This window comes from Vigna angularis, chromosome 10, assembly GCF_016808095.1.
Source record: "Vigna angularis cultivar LongXiaoDou No.4 chromosome 10, ASM1680809v1, whole genome shotgun sequence".
Lineage (NCBI taxonomy): Eukaryota > Viridiplantae > Streptophyta > Magnoliopsida > Fabales > Fabaceae > Vigna > Vigna angularis.
This window is the reverse complement of record NC_068979.1, coordinates 5,730,443-5,751,956: the sequence shown is the minus strand read 5'-3', so window position 1 is coordinate 5,751,956 and position 21,514 is coordinate 5,730,443. Positions and strand designations below refer to the sequence as shown.

Below are 21,514 nucleotides of genomic sequence, written 5' to 3'. Positions count from 1 at the left end.
AATTTAGTATGTAATGTTTAATAATTCTATTGTTTTTATTGACCCTAACAATGAAAAATGGAGAACTACCAAGCTTTTTAATTTTGTATTATAATGATCTTGTTAATCTCCTAGCTTGTCCTTGCATGTTTGTTCACTTCCTATCCCAGAAATGTGAGATTTTTTTCTGAAAAAAAAATCCAATTTTGATTAAGCTAAAATTGTTTTCACATCACATGACAGATTTGGTTTGGTCATACATTGTCAGACAAATAATTGATCATAAACCAACTTAAAGTTAAGAAAAGCATTACTCAGTGTCTACATAACAACAATACTGTTTAATTTGAGAAACAGATACCACAGGTGAAGAGCAGCTTCCATAGGAACTTGCAAATGTAACCAAAAGCTCTGACCATTCCAAGCCAAAACATACTCTGCACTTTCATCTCGTCATTTTTCACAGCTTTTGGTCAGGTTTGTCTCAAGGGAAGAATTGTAGGTGATAAGGAAATCTAAAGATGAAGTTATCAATTGTAATTACATTTAGCAGCTGGCCCCCCGCTTTTATTGGAATCTGACACCGCACAAGCTTTGAGTTGGTGTACACATTAGTTCCATCAGCCATAAAATACATAGAATGATGATGGGATGCTTTTATTTCATTTTCCTTTCTCAGTATTTTCTTAAATTCTAGCTGCACAAACCAGTCATTGGAAGTTCAGATAAAAGTGCACTGCGACAACCACTCATTTCAACATGGGATGGCAGCCTGGATCAATTCAAGGACCAAGCAACCATCAATGTTTCTGCTTCTTTGAATACTTCTTAGAAGACAATTGTAGAGAATATTGTACCTTCTGCATTAGAACCACAATCATTTAAGGACATTCAAGTATGCCGTATTCTAAATACGCCTAAAATATACCCAAAATAATTATGGGTACCCTTAACATGTTAGGAAAACTAAGATGATATCAAAGAAACTGTTTATCCAAAATGCAAGTTTTGTCTTGATAGTTTCCCGAATAGAAACTCAAATATGTTTATTAGGTTAGATAAACACGTAGTAGCAAGCATCAGCTTAATTACTGGTTTCCTGTTTGATCAATATCGACATTTTAGGCTTTAGTCTCACATAAACTATTATATGTACCAATATCTCTCACTTCAGATTATGAACAGATACCATAGGGATCACGACTGATCCTTTCCTTTCTGCATGCAGATGCAGAACTGGAAGTTATTTTTGATTTCCCTAATTTGTCATTGAATGTGCCTATTCTCATAAATATTCTACAGAAGCACTTGACAATATCCTCTGACTCCTTATCATCTAATGAACTTGAGGAACTCAAAGCTCTTTCTTGGTGCACTGATCTCCTCTCTATCTGAACAAGCAAAGCGAATGACAGCTCAGTTCTTTTTTTGTATTGAACAGTAATAATTGGACACTGCTGCATACCTGCAACTTCAAATGATCTGCATACACCTCATTTAATTCTTGTTTGATTAGAGACTTCTTCCCTGTTGTAATGAATTTGGCCATTTTCTTTTCCAGTGATTGCTTATCCTTTAGAGAACTATAAAAAAAGTGGTTTCTCTTTTGGTACCCCTCTTCTGGGATTGATGATAGCACCTCCTGTTTGATGTGCAGTTGTTTCCTGTTCACTAGCCTGTCAGAGTGATAAGTGACAATGCCAGATAACAGTTTTCTCTTGTAATCACTTCTAGGAAGAGAAAGTTGCGGCCTAGGTAGTTCTATTATGCTCACTTTAGGAAAAAGAATTTGATGTTTGATATTTGGAGCTTCTGATGGAGTTCTCGTCCATTGTGTCCATCAAATATTCTGATTTCCACTTAGAGGAAATGTAGACAGCTTCCTGATATAGAGCTTGGCTGAAATTCACAACATTTTCTTCTAGTCTAACCACCTCCTCCTCCAATACTGCGACTTCAGCCACAAGCTTTAGTATCTAAAATTCAATGTATAAAATAAGTAGAAATAAATTAAAGTTTATTACACTTTAAATACAAATTATATATATGCCTTCATCCGCAGTTTTTCTAATTCTATCAGATGAAACACTTCAATCTGTTTAAAAGAAAAACATGCTTCATTCATTGACCACTTCTGGGTTCCACCTATGCACACAAGGAAAAGCAGAAGACAGATACTAACATGTGGGGGGAGATAAGGAGGAAGACGAGGAAGGGACCCCAAAGGTCTTGTAAATGCTCTTTCTAACACTCTGTGAACATTCTCTTCCAGTCTAAGCTTCCTCTTCAACTTGTCAACCTGCACAGTTTTAACACATAACTACACTGACAAAGGGGTTGTAGAGAAAACACTTTGGGGAATTAAAGCGCAAAAGAAAGATGAATATCATTCACACACATCTTGTATCAATGCCATTTTCCTTTCTCTATTGGACCTATGCCCATTTTCTATGGTTTTCTCCATTGCCTGAGTCCCTCGAGTTTCCATCTTATCCTGCTTTGCACGTTCAATGAAAATCTGTTATGCAAACTTTATGCAGGAAAAATAAAAGGCAGAAGGCCGAGATTTCTTGTTTCTCATTAGAAGAGAAAGAACCCAGATTTGGTAAAAATTAAAAACAAAAATTATGCGTACCGTTTTATTTTTCAACCATTCAGAACTTTTTTAATGAGGTATCCTGTGAAAGAGAAAGAGTCAAGACTTCTATGAAAAAAAAAATTAGTATTTCAGGATTTTAAACTCGAGATTGCTGACTAAATATGAAAAACTCTAAGTCAGTCAGCTGGTTTTGAAGAACTCATTTCAGCTTTGTTTGAGAAGATGTTGCAAGTTACAATTGAACAGAAAAAGAAAGAAAGAAAGAAATCAGCTAAGCTTGTAAAACAGGAAGAAATTGCTTTGTCATCATTTAAAGGTGTTTCATTGCTCTGGGATTCAACCTTTTTGTGATCACTTTCCTTAGGAAAACAATGCAATCTAGTACTGCAAAAAACATGAAACATGTACAAGTTTTATGACATTGATAAAGTAATCCTCCCAAGCCTAAATGAGCAATGATAGCAATGATACAGAGGTTTTATGACACCGGAAGACAAGCTTTTAAAAAAAAGAAGAAGAAGACAGAGGTTTTTGTTTTGCATTACATTAAGAGATCGAACAGAGTGAAAACAAACTAATTCAAACCCACCATAGACGGAGGAGGAAGAAAAGGATGAGACTTTAAGCTCGTTGCCTCATCCATGTACCAATGTAAATGTTCCAAAGTTGTTCCAAACACTGACTTTATATGAAAACCATAATCAAACCAAATATGATCTGATTTGGTTAATGATACTTTTTTCTATTATGCAACATTCATATTGCAACAAATAAACGTGGTTGACAGACATGGAAGATTGAGAGATTCTTTGTTGACTGTGTTACATGTCACAGACTGTGACGTGTAACTAAATACATTTATTTTGGTATTTAGATATGAGCTTCATGCGACATTGGAAATTCATGTTTTATATTTAGTAGTATTTATTAGATTCTGTCCAATTAAAGATGCTTCTGGAGAATAAGAAAGTGGACTCACTGTTGTTATATGAGCTTCATCTTCAATATATCTGGGTTTTTCAGAAGTTTTGTTATTAAATAGGAAATCTGGATTTGCTCCTTTGAAGTGGTCATGAACATTTTGATGCATTCCCAAACATACTCAATGGGATGTGTTGTTGTCTGTAAATTCTGAGCCAAAATATAAGACAAAATTGTGAGTGCACTTCGCTGAAAGTAAGACTAAGAAGCAAGCTTTTATAATGGTTTATTTATTGCGTATAATGCTAAGTTTGTTTTGTTTTGTTTGCAAGTTCTTTCTTTGTTTTTTACTCACTGCGTTCCTTAACACATTCTCAGATTCATCTGTTCTAAATATTATGCTGCTTTAAAATCATGTGTGAGAAAGAAGATGTACTGAGAGAGTATGAGTGGTGAAAAGAGTTCATTTTGAGGACATATTGGTGATAAATAACAACACAGATTTTGCCTTCATCATTCAGCTGCTTCCAAGGATAAAGTTTTTTAATAAAACAGTGAAAAGAAATTATCCCAACACCTCAATATCTCCTACTATCACTATCATACCCCAACAACACACAACATTTTCTGGTTATCAACTTTTCAGGTAAAATACATTTTGTGCATAATACACTTTTAAATTCATTTAATATACAGTATAAATGTAAAATAGTTATAAAATAACAATTTTTTTATGTTTTAAAAAAAAATAAAAATAATATCAAATAAATGTATATCAAAATATATTTTTTTATATGTAAATACATCAAAAGGAATTAACTTAACTTATGGATAACTCTTTTATCATTTTTTTTAATTCAACTGTTAAGATCGATTCTTTTAGAATAATCGAATCTTAAAAAGAAAATAAGGGAATGAATGGTAACTTTGGAGTTATTATTTTTATCACTTCTTGTTATATCGATCATTTACAATTTAGTTAATCACAATTTTAATTTAGCATAATCATAATTATTTTTTAATATATAATTATTCATCAATCCTGTTGAATTAAGATCCAGCCCTTCTTTCATTTCAAGTGATACGATTTTAAGATGCAACATGATTTAACAAATATTTAATTGATACAATTTAAGAAAAAAACATTCCCGAATTTTCACCTATTTTTGTTATAAATTATTCTACAACTTTTTATGTTTTTTCCAACTACTAAATACAAGTAATAATCTATTAGTTTATCCTCTTAGCTATATAGATGTTATTAAAAAATAGCTTCAAATATTTAATTGTTGCTGTTCTGAAATTAAAAAAAGAAGCAATTAAGAAGATTATTAGTTTAAAAGGGAGGGAGTACCAGTTTAGAAGAGTGAATAATAAATACTCCTTTTTTATTTTCTTAAGCTAATTCATGATTTAGACAAAAGAAACTAGAGACATGGATAAAACATAACTTAATCAAATTTCGAGTTCATAATAAATTTAAAAACTTTCAATTAAGATTTTAATAAATTTTTATGACTAATTAAATCTCATTTAAGTGGTGTAACTATTAATTGAATCATGTGATTATTATCTTATTACATCACTTTATTTGTTACTGCATATAATTTTATAAAATTATATAATGTTATAAAATTGTAAAATTAGCATTGGTGCATCTGTACTGTGACAAACCTTCATCCTATTTTCTTATTCATAATCTGATATGTGAAAATCACCATTTTTGTCTGATAGTTCATTGATTTAAATTCCTCCACTTCATGGCTTGTAGAAATGTGCAAGCATTTTTTTATAAAGCTCAGGTTATGATCTCCATGGACAGGAAATGTAAAGATTTGAGAGAATAAAAGCAAAAAATATTCAATAACTTGTATATGTGTTCAAACCAATTTAATGCACAATCAACAAGGCTGCCTTTTACTATTGTTGAAGTTTTAATTTCTTGTGTTTAAAGTGAAATGTTAAAATTATATTGTATCAGACAAATAACTTCAATTTGGTTTTCTTTTTCTGTACGATTGTCTTAAGAATATACTAATTTTTGTTTAAAAAAAATAGACTTAGATTAATCTCAAACATCTTAAAACATTAATCACGAGTTGTATAAACAAGTGAAACAACACAAAATCTTGCCTTCTGAAAGTGCTCAAATATACACACATTTTGCATTTTACATTTTGAACTCCTTAATTCAAATTAAAAGAAAGATAATGAGATTTTACATTCTGAATTGTAAGGCTGCATGAAGAAATAGCCTTCATAGAATTGTGGATATTATTGATTTTTATTTGTCTTTCTGCCTTTTATTTATAAACCAAAAACCAAGAGCTTTTCGTTTCAATTATATGCTTTGTTGTGTTCAACCATTGGAACACAATAATAAACTTCAAAGCCTACACACACACCATCCTTTGCTGTCACACCAAGAAACCAGTTTTGGTGGGACATTGCCACTGCCCAATAAGTCTTTCCAAAACTACCTTTTCATTTGTGAATAATACACACGGTTTAAAAAATATAAGTCTGAGATAAAAATAAAAAAATAAATAAATACTATATAAGAATTAAGATCCATAATTCTAACTTTGAAATCTCACCTATCAAATTCAAACTCAAACTAAATTTACATCAAGTTATTAAATTGAGAATTAAATAACATAATATTGTGTATTTAATAATGAGTATGTTTTATATATTGTTTATATAACAATAAAAGACAATAATACTTTAATATTAAAAAAATTCATTTGACAGTATTTTTTTATTTTTTTTTTTCTTTAAAAATATAAAAGTTTAAGCATATAAGTGGATAAAAACTTCGTCTAACAATTTATTAGATTTATAAAAAAAAATCATTAAAAAAGATACAATAACAATGAAATATGAATATGCCTATAGTTTTTAGATTTATTAGTAGATCTGAAAGGCCCTGTGAACTCTAGTGAATATGCCTGTAGTTTTTTTTGGGTATAAGTGCACCAAAATAAAAATTAAAAAAAAAAAAAGAACTTGTGCGCATATAATGGTAAAGTCAAGAATTGTGTTGGAAGTATTCCTCCAAGTTATAGTGTCGGTTGTGATGTTGGAATGGTGTGGGAAATGGTCCAACACTGGAATTTGGACCACATTTTGCTACATTATTTAACAGCGATTACTTTTTACACTTCTATACTTTCCTTCTAAAGTTCACGTTCTTTTAAAATATACATTTTTTTCCTTTTTGTGATTGATATCCCGTTTAATTTTTGTGCCTTTTTAGCTGAAAATCTTGTGAGGTGATGGTTGATGCAACAAAGGATTAGCATTTTGTCTTCAACCAAAGCTGAAGAACCTCAACATAACGATTCTACCATTCAGGCATTATAGATCCAAAGGTTTGCAAGGATAAAATAAACTTAAGGATTCAACAAGTAGGAAGTGAAAAAAAAAAGGTTAATTTTGAATTCATCAAACCAAAAAATAGTAATAATAAAGTTGATGAAGATATATATATATAGAGAGAGAGGTGTAAGAAGAAAACATGAAGGTAGTGAGGAAGCAATTGCGTAATTGAATTAACATGGGACCAATTGAATGGACTTATAGAGTGAGTAGTCCCTTTCAGTTTTTCTGGAGAGCCCATGATGCCTTAATGATAGTATAACTAAAGTACGGATATACAGCCTTCTCCACTTTATGCAACTTTACACTAACTTTTAATATTTTCAAACTTCAAAATAAAGATTGCAACATGTATCTATCTGTCTTAATATACAAAAAGTACACGATTGCATACTTCAGATTTACTTCTGTGGGTGCTCGCATGGTCAACGTCTGGATTGTGCATCATGAGGAGAGATGGTCCCAAATTTAACTTATTATTATATTTTAATACATTTTATAATATAATAATTTATAATCTAATAACATATAACACTTGGTTATATTAACATAATATGATTAAATATGTTTCTTAATAATCTAGGAAGCTTATAGATATAAATACTCAATCAAAACTTAATACTTAAGTGACACTCAATTATAAGACTCAATTCATACATACTTTCTATATTTTACTTTTTTTTAACATAAGAAAGTCTTGTACACGTCGATCTTTCTCTATTTCTCTTTAAAACTTCTCAATCACCAAGAGACAAAAGCTTAGCTTTTGAAAGTTTTGTACTTCATTTCAAAGACACTATCAAATTCCGGTAAAATAATTATTCAAAATTAACATCAAGAAAAGAAAAGAAAACTTATAATAATCCCTATTTAAGGAAATATATTTCAAAAGTCTTTCTTTATTGCCTTTTCTTTTACTAGTGGCTCTAGCAGATGCCCTATGGCATAGACAAGGAAGAACAGAAACGAAGTGAAAGAAAACTATAACAAAAATTTCCCTGCTCAAAATATTCTTGACTTGTTTCAAAATATGCTGTAAAGGAATCCCACATCTACTTTATCCATTGAAGAAAATTTCTCCGATCTCTCTCTGGCTAAAAAGAAACGCACGTCTACAGTCGTAAAAAGAAAGATCGGATGTTCTCTTGCAACACAAAAAAGTAAACTCCATAAATTCTCATTGCTCTACATCAGCACGTGCCACAATTTAAATTCAGACCAAGCACACCAGACACGTGATTTTCGTTATTTTATTTTCCCCTTAGCATGCATAATTGTTATAGAACTTTCATTCACTAATTTTGTTATAATAGTCACAAAATTAGAGTTACTGTTACACTACTATAGATCAGAGTGAGTGTGCACGTGTGCAGCTGCGACAGCTTTATCCAGACCTTTATTTTTGTTACTAACATAGGCCCGGAGAGGAGGAAAGAACGTTAAATAAAGTCGTTTTTCAACTTATTAACCTTCTTGAGAATTTGTCACAAGGGTTTGTGGACCTCTTACAAAAAAGCTGTCGAAATTATTTTCCACGAGACTTGAATTCATTGAGGTAACACTGTTTGGAACTAACAAGTGAAGTCCAGAAAAATGATCACCCCAAATATCATACGTATACTCATTCGAAAGTCCAGCCTCCCGTGAGTGAACAGTTGTTTGGTTATGAAGTTGGGATCCAGGAGCTCGAGCATGCAAGTTAACAGTAGATTTTGACCCCAAGGGAGACGGAAAAGTGTTTGCAGGAATGGGAGAAGTAGCACAAGGTATCTGAACGGGTAATCTGGTAACACTACTTGAAGTTGATTGCAGCACTTGAGAAGACGTACTATTGCTGCATCTTTGTGAAAAGGCAGGCTTCAATATATCTGACTCAGCAGCCAGGGCAGAAGGTTGGTCATTGGAAGAATGCTGGGCAGCCACCTGTGTCATTGAACTATGAGCCTCGGAAGGTTGCTCTACATCTAGAGACAGTGACCAGTTACATTTAGGAGTAGCAGAGAGTGTAGGGGACAAAGGTGATGAGGGTGTAGAATTCCCACTTTGACTACTTGAAACTTCAGACAGTGCCGCTAATTTGGCACCGAGACTCTTCCTCCTTTTTCTTCTACCCTTTTCTTTACCAGTTTTGACTGTGAGATAAGCCAACTGAGATGTTTTCATTGGATCAAAGCTCTGAACATCTGTGCATGACAATTTCCTATCACTTTGTGTATCAAATGCATGACTAGTCTGTTCATGACTGTCAGAAGTCTGTATCAAATGCTGAGAAATTTCCAGTTTAGATGGATTATCTTGACCATATGAATATTTGCCACTAGAGGCCTCCATTAGATGATTCATCTTGCTAGACATAGAGAGCTTACTTTTTCTCTGGTCATGATGTAACAAACTGGTTTTTCCAGCACTTTTTATGGTGGCGTGGACTAAGTTATCATCACTCTTGCAAGAGAAATCCAAGAAGCCCGATTGAGTGGTTTGAGGAAATAGGAAACAAAATATCAGAAATATTAAGGATGCAATAAGGATGAATCCTAGAAGGGATCTCTTCACTCTCATCCAATACATGGATCTCTTGCAGTTACCTAGCATATCGTAAGGGAAACTTGCTTTCATAGGTAACAGAAAAATACCAGTTGCCAAGACTAGTTCAAGATCTCGACGCACCACAGCTGCAGAAAAATCAGTTTGATGTGAAATCAGAAGTTTGGTTGATTCCCCAGGCTCAAGAGTGAAACCCTTACAAAATAGAATCTTAAAACCATCCAATCCACAGTCTCTCCCAGAAACTCTGATACTTTTAACCTCTAATGGCAAGTCTCCAGTATTTTTGGCATATAACTCTTTCACTAAATGTTGTGAACAGGTAGAAGTTATCTCCTTCATGTGAAGTAAAGTATATGAAAGAGAAAAGTTGAGTGTCTTGGGCATTTTCAAATCAAAATCTACACTGTCAACATGTTCAGATCTCTCCAGCAAAACTAGAGAATGCAACCCTCCATATCCTTTTAAAGGTATCCACTCAACACCTGAAAGATTATTTCTTATCAATGCCGAACCACTCCACCCACACCTATCAGAAGGATAAAAAATTATTGGCCCCAAAGTTACATGATCATGAGGTTGCACAGATGCCTCTGTTACTGCATTCTCTGGTATAGAGAACCCATACCTTTTTGGAGTAGCACCTTCATCAATAACCAAATGACTAGATGAAGAAGGGTGCAATAAATCACTTAAACCCTTACATTGATTAATTATTTCTCCTGAATTCAAGATAAGCTGCATCACAACAGGATGTTGACTGGGATTCTTTACAGTGATCCACCTAGAGACATAACTTCCAACCTGAATCATCGGAAATAACACTTCACGGTCTTCAAGCACAGACATGCCACCCATGGTTCCTTGAGACTTCCAGTTTGCAAGAACCAGTTCGTCGACATTTTCTGTCTCTAAAACCTTCAAATAAAAGTAGCAGAAAGACTTTATTTTAATGGCTACTTGAAACTAGAAATAAACATCAATAATCAAGTAGGCTAAGGCCTTGCTTAAATAAACTTCCCCATGCACATACTAGAAGAAACAAGGTAAAAGGAATTGAACTTCTTTCATAAGATAAAAGTCAACTTAAGCACTTAGTTTTTATAGAAGTTCTCCCATGTAACTTCTCTAAAGGCTAATGTGCATCAGGTAGTTCACGGGGAGCTCAATTATTTTCTTCACCTTCTTATTTTTCTCCCATAATTGCTTACGAAGTAAATTATCCAAAAATGGGTTAATAATTTAAAGAAAACTAAGTAAAATTGTTTCTGATAGTATCTGTTGCAGTGTGTAATGACCACAAATTATTTTATACAGCTAATTGTTTAAAGACAAATGGAAATAAAAGTAGTAGTCAAGAAAAAAGAGAAGGAGAAGACTAGGTTAAACAGAAGTTTCAAACAATGGTAAAGAAGGCAACCAACTATTTGATGCAAACAATTTCTGCATACTGTATAAGTGGACGACAGGGATATCCATTTATTTGTATCACAGGGTAATATAGTTTTAAAAATTAATTTGCTAAACTTTTTCTCATGCCTAAAAATTAATTGGTTGATTATATTGAAATTGTTATTTAAAACCTTTATCCTTGAGCACGCTAGCCATTTTATTTCTCAACTCTAAAGACCTGTAAAACAAAATTCTCAAAGGATTGGAGGACACAACTATGAAAACATTAAAACACAAATATTAACAATGCCCAAAATTGATTTAAATTAAAATTCACCATGCCACATGATTAACTTACAACAATAGAAGCATATATATTACAATAATTGTCAAGTTCAGTATTTTATGCAATAAGATACCAGAGGAAAAACTACATAATAATCATAGGAACATACTTCCAAGGCATTTACAAGATACGTCCTAGATTTAATTAAAATACCCCATTCTTAAAAAATTAGTGAATAAATAAATAATAGACCATATTCATCACTCAATGGTTTCACTTTTATCTATAAAATAAACAGTTCATCAACCTTTGTGCTCAAACAGAATACATGCAGCAAGATCAGAATCAACTTACCTTGAAATTTGGTCGCAACTGCATGCTTCTGCCTGTATACCCTGTTCTCGAATTGTCAGGTTGGGTATCCTTGGACTTGCCTTCTACTTGAACAGATGAATATATTTTCCTTTGATGTTCATAGCAGACATATAATATGTCCTCACATGGAATCTCAATCAGGGAACTACTTGAGTCATTAGTGAGAATCAGAAGTTTGCAGTTCTCTTGCAAGCTGGACTTAGGTGAAAAGTCATGTAACTCCAAGTGCAGGTGGCTACAGTAAATAATGCCAACTTTAGTAACAGTACCAGGGAAAAGCAGTAAACCTTCTTTCAACTTAATACGGAAAAGCTCGGTGTCAGAAACTTCTATGGCCTTAACAAAACTTAAAACATAAGGAGCGTCATTTCTAAGAGAGATAGTGATAGCAATTTCACCACTATCACATGTAGCTAGACCCTCAAGAGTTGCTGAAATGAATATACCAGCAGTATCACAGGCAGAATGGCTATCTGCTTCAGCTTCAATAGGAACCATAATAATATCAGATGTGTCTTGTGAGGGCCTCACTAGATGCAAACAAAATGCACCAAAGATTTTTCCCTCAAATCCAACCATAATATCCATCTCCAAGAGAGTTTCAGAGCCATGTGGAGCAATATTCCAGTTCCTATGGGGTCTGATTGCTACAGTTGGTGAACCAAATTGGCCAGTATTCGCAACCAACCGATCCTTAATAGTTGGGAAGAGCCAAGCATCAAAACCCTGAAAATCATTTATCCTACAAATTGCTTCGGTTTCAACATAATTATGCCCTGAAGAAATGGATATCCAGGCAGTTATTTCCTCCACATAGAGGGTCTCATCAAAGGGATTGAACAGTGAAAAATTCTTGCTCAACCTTCCACCAGGAGAAATTTGCACACCTGATAGGGGTTGAACTCCGAAAGGAGACTCTGTGGCATATCCTTTAGCTTCTACTATGAATCCACCAGAACTTGTCTGCAAAATCAGGCTAGCTGAAGACAAACCAAGACTTTTTGGGAAGAAAACAAAACAAATTAAAGCTGATTCACCAGGTCTAAGTGAAATGTCACTGAAGTTACAAGGATAGAACTGTAAATCTGAGCTGAATGGCTCATAGAGGTTTAATAAGCTATCATTGCACGTATTTGTTACAGTTAAAAAAGCTGCAGAAGAAGAATACAAGTATTTCTGTCCCCAGTCAAGTACAGTCGGGCCAATCCTTACATTGGGTGAGACAGAACCATCAAAAGAATTTGATTTGGAAACCTCAGAATTTTTAGACCAAAAGCGTGTCGTCTTTTGCTTAAGTGATGAAGATCCACAAGAAGAAATATCATATTTACAAGCGACTTCAGTTTGACGAGATGGTACCTCATCTACTCCCTCTCTGGAGTTCAATGAACATGAGACAACCCCTCCATTAAGTAACCTAAACACACCATGTTCAGAAAACCAGCTTTCATTACTTGTCTGCCTTCTATCCTGAGGTAACTCTACACAAAATGGACTGTTGTATTGACCGCCAGATTCTCCTCGAGAAGCTTCCTTCACAATTCTCTCTTTATGAGAAAACTCAGACAATATTGATGGAAAGCAGAACGAATGACTGTTCGGACACACCTTTTCAAAATTATGGGAAGATGAGAAGCCATGGCCTAAACTAGAGTCACTAACAATGGTATCCAAAGAACCCAAATCATATTTATTCTCAAAAGATGCACAACCATCATAATCTGGTGAATTTTCTATCCCATTCAAAGAGCCCAGTCCATGTCCAGCGAGCCAGAACAAGATGCACAACAGAACCACATAAGAAGTGAATGTTTTGTGCAACAATCCCCTGATTGAACCACAAATGCTGGTTAGAACATTTTTTTTCCATACACGTCACACATAAATTATGTGCAAACAACCAAAACAGAGAATGCTTTCAATGCAAATACAAAACATATATACATGTGAACAAATTTTAGCGATTGCAGTTACACCTTGTAGCATTGATTACAGATTCTTGACACGAGCTTTTTGTGTTTCACATTAGACTGATATCAAACAATGTCCAAACAAACAAATATGTAAAGAAAGTAATATGAAGCAATACTAGAATTCAGCCTTCACAAGCTAGAAATAGAAAAGATAAGGATCCTTATCCGCACCGTTGCGCGGAAAGTTTAAACAGTTACCAGACCATGCAAGAGCAAATAATCTATTTATCGAAAAATAAATAAACAAAAGCGTAATAAACACTTAAAGATAACATTCTAAATCTAGCTTCCCCGAACCATCAACCCAAATGTTAAATAAATAATAAAAAATAAACACACACCACGTGCTCAACCTACAACAATCACAGTAATCCCACTCAAAACTACAAAAAGGAAACATCTGTTTAAAGCAAATGCGAAGAAGGATGAGGGAAGACCAAAAATAGAGAGAAGGCGCACAGAAATAGTAAATAAAATAAATAAATAGAGAGAAGAAAGCGATGAAGTTGAAAATCATAGAAAATGGAAAGAAAGTATACCGAAGGCGGAACATGGAGATGAAGAGGAAAAAGGAGAGTGATAGTGGGTTGATGATTAGGGTTTGAAGGTCCATGGAAGAGAAAGTGGTGGGGAACCCATACGACACAAACACCAAGTTAGAGCGAACTTTTGGATGTTCTTACTGTCCACACAAACCCGATGCTTCTACACTATATCAACAAATTTGCAGAAACAAACCAAACCCTTCTGCTATAGATATGCAATATGTTATTTAATTAGGTCAATCAATTCAATTTTCAATGATAAAAATTTTAAATATATTAACTTCAATAATAACTACTTTAAGAAAACATATATGGCAAATTTTATAATTACTAACCCAAAAATTTTAATAAGTCAAACTAAAATGTATATACATTACAGTCATGTCATGAATTTCATAATAAACTATTGTTATTTAATTTTAAAATTATTTTACATTGAAAGTATTTATTAATCAATTAATAACAGATTTTATTAAATATTATTATGAAAATAAAGTAATAGTATGTTATTTTATAAAATTATTTTATTTTTAATTATGCAATGATGGTCTTGACTTTTAAATATGTTTAATAATTATTTTTTAATAATATGTGAAAAAAGTTATAGTTTATCGTATTTTTTTAGTTGTTAACTAACTATATGAGGATGATGTGGATTAAAAAATTAATACAATCAGAAATAAATATTTGATTTTTAAAATAAAATTAATATTCATGAATAAAACCCTTTATTGCTTGATTTATTTATTTAGTGTTAGAATATTAATGAATATTTCGTATGGAACTAAAATTTAATTATACAGGTCTAAAATATACAAATATGTTATAATTAACTTCGTAATAAATTATTATTCCTAAGTGTATAAAAAATATTCTAATTTTATAAAAATATTTTATGTTTTATTATAATGTTATTACTTTAATTACTAATTTTTTGATATTTCAATTTAATTTAAAAATATATTATAAGAAATATCTAAAGGAATTTTGTTTAAAAAATTATAAGATGTTGATATAACTATTAAAAAATTGTGTAAGTTTGAATTTGAAAATATATATATATATATATATATATATATATATATATATATATATATATATATATATATATATATATATATATATTTTTGGTTTACTTACTTTCCAAACAGAATATAGGATGGAGAATGAATGTTTTAAACAAAATAAAAATGGGAAAAGGAATTGATAAGGGAAGAGAGGATAATTTGTTCATTAACAAATGAATGTAAGGTAATTTTGCTTCATTTTTATTTAATTATTTATTATTATTTTAAATGACACTTCACTTTAAATTTTACATTCTATTAAAACACAATTTTGTTTTTCTCACAACTTCTTACCTATTTCTTCCTTACCGCCACAGAGTTAAGAGATATAAATTATCACCATTTATATCAAAAAATATTATTAAAATTTCTTTGGTCAACTAAATATCCTAGGATTGTGTTTGATTTTGCGAATGTATCTGAAGAAAGAAGTGAAATTAAGGAGATTGAGGAAAAATAGAGGTAAAAATATGATTGTTTGAATTAAGAGAAAAATAGTAAAAAAATGATATAAAATATAAGGAAAGTGCATTAATGAGTGATTTTATAGATTTGATAAATTAAAAAAGTTGTTTTATTTCATAAAATTAGATCACTACTATTTTATCTTTAATTATAAAAATAATTTAAATTATTTTATTATTATTATTATTATTATTTATTATTGTTATTATTATTATTATTATTATTAAATTTATTAAAACAATTTATGCAATATCAAGAAGAAGAGTGTAACATCCCAAAAATATAGCTTATAACTATATAAAAGAGTCATTACATAACAATAATGTAGAACGATAAATAAAATTGACTTACAGTTATCCTAAAATACCCATAAAAATTAAAACATTTACACAAAGATCCTATGCTAACACAAACCATGTATAAGACTGAACGATATTATACTAAACGGATAGATCATCTCCTTCCAGTGCTTGCTCCACAAAAACATCTTCTACCTCTGCTCACATCCACCAGATGATCATTGCAAAGGAGAATGCCAAACGGACAACATGACAAGACAGAAGAAGGGTAAGCTAGTGTAATTTAATATTCAATTAACCATACAATTCAAACAAACAGTTAAAATACTCATACACATATATAAAACATATAAACATATCTGAACCGACCACTTGACCAAACCGTCCGGACCAGTATGAATATGTAGCTATGGTCATTCGTGCACTCGCGGGTGAAGTAATTGGAAACACCTTCAGCTGCCACACGAGGTTAGCCCGTTATCTCTCACCTTAGGTCAATGTAAACATACCGCACAGGCTAGGGCCTCCTGCTATTCTCACGACATGCCTCATCATTCTCTACTTGAGAATCAATGACCATTAGAATGTCAGGATGAACGCCAAAACTGAGCTTCCCATATTCATACTTTTACCACATTGAAACCACCACTGAGACATTCCTCCTTGGAATTCTCTTTCACATCACGTTAGAAATATCATACCATACTTCAATACCAACATACTTCCTCATCCATAACACATTTAAGTAAAATCGAACCAAACAGCAAAACAACCACCACCCTTGAGCACGACCGCACGAAAAAGATCAACATAACCTATGAACAAGACCAGACGGAAGAACACTCCCAATATGTGAACATGACCGAATGGTCATTTAAAGAGTAAGACTCAAGCATGAGCCGAACACGATTTTAGGGCCAAACACTAGAACAACCGAATACTAAAGTTAAACCGAACACTTGAATCTTAGACCGAACACTTATAGCTTAGGCCAAACACTATTAGCTTAGACCGAACACTATTGACTTAGGCCGAACACTATTGTTGATACCAGATACTACTATAAGACTGATCACTAAAGATATAACCGAACAGTCATTAACAGGTAAGGCCCACAAGAGGCCGAACGCAGTTAAAACCGAAATACAAGTATGAGACCTAGCACAAATACTAGACCGAACGCTATACTAGAAGCAATACCAAAACATACTCGAACACTATATTCAATTGAATACTAACATAAGGACGATCGTTCATTAACTAAAGCTCTATAAAAGCAGAAGTCAGTTAAGACCGAACACAATAGTAAGGCCGAACGGTCAATAAGGAGACTTCAGCGAAACTGCATAATTCTGTAGAATGTTTGCAGAATTATGATCAACACCAATCTTTACCAATTTCCTTCATTCTTCCCAACTTCTAATCCTCCAAACTTGTATTATACAAACCTATACACTTCTTTAAGAACATCTAAACATTCCTCACAATACACTCAGCCATAAACCAGAAATTATGCAGAAAGACATTCAACATGAACACAATACATTCCAATAATGTCGAACACACAATCATTCAATTTTACATACATGCAGAACCAAATAGTATTTTCATACATCATAAACAAATCTATTAAATTAACTAGCCTCCCTTACCTCTTAATCAGACCAAGAGCTCAACAACTACAAAATTTTTCTCACAACACCATAAAATCTTAGAACCACCTATAGCTCACCGAGATCAACCAAAAGACCAAGAATAAGATCAGAAATAAGAAGAGAAAGCTGATGAACACATGCAACCAAAATCATGGCTTGCATGTGCTCAAAAGTTTCAGAATTTTCACAAGAATGAAAGAGGACGAAACTTACCAACTATAAACTCTAATTTGATTGGTGAAAGAGAAAACCCGTGACTCCTAGATTTCTTAAGCACAATTTGATTGTTAAACAGATAAAATGAGATGAAAGAAATCTAAAGAGAAGGAGGAGAAAAAGAGAGATCAGAAGGTTGGAGAGAGAGATTGTGCATGCAGAGAATGAGACAAATTTTTGAAACTTTTATTTATATATGACTCTGAAAACTGAACGGTCCAATCCTGTGCATACACATGTCTTCTCCAGTTTCTTAAATTTTTTGGTCCTTACAAAGAGAATCAATTATTGAAAAAAAAAATTATCAATTTTTCTCCATTCATATTTTTCAAAATGTTTTTTTATCAATACCAATATATACAATGCTAGAGAAGGAGAAATGATAGTTGGAAAGGATAACCAATTCTCCTCTATTCATGTTAATCCTCTAAACATCTTTTATGAAATGAATAACTTAAAAATTAGTTACTAAAAACATCTATATTTTGTCATATCTTGTGGTTTTCCTTTATTTGGTATATTAACATGTATTTTTCCTTTTTTAAGAAAAATTGTTTTCATTTATTAAGTTTAAAATTATAAATACCACAAAATCATATTGTTATTATTATTATTATTATTTTCTTTTAAAATTATGAATAAATTTCTCTGTTAAAAAAATTTTGGCGAAAATAAATAAGTGAGTAATATAATAACACTTTAATCCTCTTAAGATATTTGATGGAATTTAAAAACAAAGTTCACATCATTTCAAAGAAATTTGAATAAATAAAAAAATAAATAAATATGTTTGGTGTTTTGTTTTATTATAAATCTTATATTCACATGAGGCTGACTAAAAAATGAAACAAGTAAAACATTTATTTTAGGTATAAAAATATGTCAAAATCTGTTTTTAGTAATAATATTTTTTATTAAATTAATTACAAATTTATGTTTAATAAGAAAAAGCTTCAAAAAATAGTAGTAATACACCTCTATTAAATTAATTATTGAATTATCTTTGATAAAAAAATTATTTTTATAGTAATATACATCTATTAAATTAAATAATAACTTTACATTTAAGAATAAAATTTAATTAAATTATCATTAGTGTCTTTGTTAATTCTTTTAGTATTAAAATGATATTTAATAAATTAAAAATTTTATTCAATCAATTATAATTTTGTTTAAAAAAAATATAATGATTACTCATCTTTATTTTCTTATAATTAATTTTTTTTTGTTTTTTTAATGTGACTTCTCCTCTATTGATTTCATTATTTATTTCTCTTTATTTTATTTTGTTATGCATTTTTTTAGGGTTTTGACAAATTTCATTCGTTGAATTTCATAATACATGTGTACAAATTTGTTTATCCTAATTTCTGGTTAGTATATATTTTTTTTATTTGGGTTGCTGTTATTTTTATTCTATTTGTTTAATTTGTATTAAAATTAGAAATGTGTTTCTTTTACTTAGTTTTGTTTCTTTTGTACTTTTTCAATTTATGAATTTCGAGAGTTGTTTTGCATATATTATGATGTCTTTTTGTATATATTATAATGAATAACTGAATTGTTTTTATGAAGAATTGAATTTTATGTTTGGATTGAATTTTGTAACTATTAACTTATGTCAGGCTTTAGCTTAATAGAGATGAAAATCCTAATAAAATAAGAAATTAACACGAGTCGTAATTAAAAAATATTATTAAAATTAAATAAAATTAATTACAAAATTTAACAATTAATGTTGATAAAAAGAATTTTTTTAAAAATTATAAATAAAAGACCTCATTTTTTTTTAATTTGTTTTAGACTTCCCAAACTTTTGAGTTGCCAATTAGATGAAACTAATTTATATTATATAAATTATTTATTGATTGATTTTGTAAGGTTTATTAGTTAAATATAATTTTCAACATCTTAATATTAAAATATCTGTCATACTTTCTTATTTTTCATACTTGTATAATTAATTAAAGAAATAATATTTAACTAACTTATATTATATAAGTTATTTATTGATTGATTTTATAAAGTTTATTAGTTAAATATAATTTTCAATATCTTAATATGAGATTAAAATGATGTGTAACGACAATTATGTTATCTGTTGTTAAACTTTCTTGATTTTCATACTTGCAATAACTAATTAAAAAATAATATTTAACTATATATATGAGAGGTAAAAACTCATACGTCAAAATATGAAAATAATGACAAACTCTTTTAAGAAATTCACAGTAATAATTGTTATTTGATAAATCTTTGAATTAGTTAAAAATATTAAAGATGTTTCAAGTAAGTAATAGGTAGTTTCTTTATTTATGGACAACATATAGTAAATATCTGATGTTAGGGAAAAAAAACATGTTATATCAATAAATACTAATTATTAAACACTAAACACTTCTATCTTACAAAGCAATTTAATATCTAGATAATAATTGAGATTTGACTTCAATCTGAACACTAATAATTATTTAATATTATGTAATGTTTAATGGACATGCAATTCTAACTTCAACATTAAGAATTATTTGAGATTGGAGGATTGTGTATTATTTGGTATATACCTAACATTAACCTATAACTTCAATTTTAATATTAAATGCTACTAGAAGAATATATCATTCAATGTCCTCTCAACTTATAATTTAGGTGATATATTGATTCAAAATAGTTTTAAATATTGACTAAACTCTCTAATAATTAATTAATTAATTAAAACTATGGTATTTTCATAAAGTGAAGAAAAAGTTGCTGCTTTTGAAACTTAGAAAGTAACAAATGAGACTTACAAATTTAATTTCCGAATATTAACAATATTAAAAGGAATACTTAAATGATGTGGTAATGAGAGATGAATAAACGAAAAAAAAATTCACAGAACTTACAAATATGAATAAAGAAACATGAAAAAATGATTACATTTCATGTTTTCTTCCAGTGAGAAAAACCTTGTTAAGTGATGTCTTGGCGGCGCTGTCACATCCCACTGTTGTTCATCCCTCCATGCAATCTTCTCCGTTAGATCATGGCATTGACCACATTCTTCACCGTTAGATTGTAACTTAAGGTCTACGTAAGCCACTGATACGACACGTGTGGGTCCATTTGTCGTCAAGGAAGGTTCTGGAATCTGGACCGGTTGTTGGTGTTAATGCATTCAATACGTGTTTGAATTTCAATTCATATTCAAACCAAACATTCAGTATTTATTTAACACTGTGTTAATATTTCAAAACATAAAAAGTCAAAGAAAAATGTTAGATAACTTGTTTCTATTACTTTTAATTTCGAAAATTTACATCATAAATGATTTTAATAGATTTTATTTCTAAGAATTAAATAAATCATGTATAAACGGGAATATATATCTAAATTATTTACTTTCTGTTTAAAAATTCATTTTTTTCTTTGATTCCAGAATAATGTTAAAGTATATTACATTGATAAATGGCCATAAATAATTATTAATAATTAAGAAACATCAATATTATTTTTTCAATCAATTTTATTTCATGTTGTTTTTCTTTTCACTTCTACATGTGTTAGTTGAAATTGTGTTTTTAAATACTTACCACATATATTTATGTTAAAACTAATTGATATTATTTTTATAATATTGTTTGTTGAATTTGTTTAGTCAATTTTTTTTTTCAGTGAACATTAAAAAAATCATAACTTATTTATGCTAATAAAGAAAATTCTAAAAGATAATCAAAATAAACTAATGACAACAAATAATACTAATATTAGTATGATGAACAAAATTGTAATTATAAAAATGACAAAAAGAACATCCAATTGTATTTATAAAAAATAT

The 21,514-nt window shown here is 30.6% G+C and overlaps 2 protein-coding genes across 2 annotated transcripts; both read right to left on the bottom strand.

Annotated features, from left to right (window-relative positions):
- Positions 1–281: 281 nt before the first annotated feature.
- On the bottom strand, positions 282–2,747 carry LOC108334782 (uncharacterized). Its single transcript, XM_052869486.1, has 9 exons — positions 2,615–2,747; positions 2,378–2,473; positions 2,162–2,278; positions 1,762–1,955; positions 1,445–1,655; positions 1,288–1,370; positions 770–839; positions 564–676; positions 282–416 (listed from the first exon to the last, which is right to left on the bottom strand). Exons 2-9 carry the CDS (start codon positions 2,465–2,467, stop codon positions 290–292), a joined length of 1,005 nt encoding a protein of 334 aa, XP_052725446.1. The 5' UTR covers positions 2,468–2,473; positions 2,615–2,747; the 3' UTR covers positions 282–289.
- A 5,572-nt stretch (positions 2,748–8,319) lies between these two features.
- On the bottom strand, positions 8,320–14,196 carry LOC108335825 (uncharacterized). Its single transcript, XM_017571999.2, has 3 exons — positions 13,990–14,196; positions 11,457–13,305; positions 8,320–10,342 (listed from the first exon to the last, which is right to left on the bottom strand). Exons 1-3 carry the CDS (start codon positions 14,061–14,063, stop codon positions 8,345–8,347), a joined length of 3,921 nt encoding a protein of 1,306 aa, XP_017427488.1. The 5' UTR covers positions 14,064–14,196; the 3' UTR covers positions 8,320–8,344.
- Positions 14,197–21,514: the final 7,318 nt, after the last annotated feature.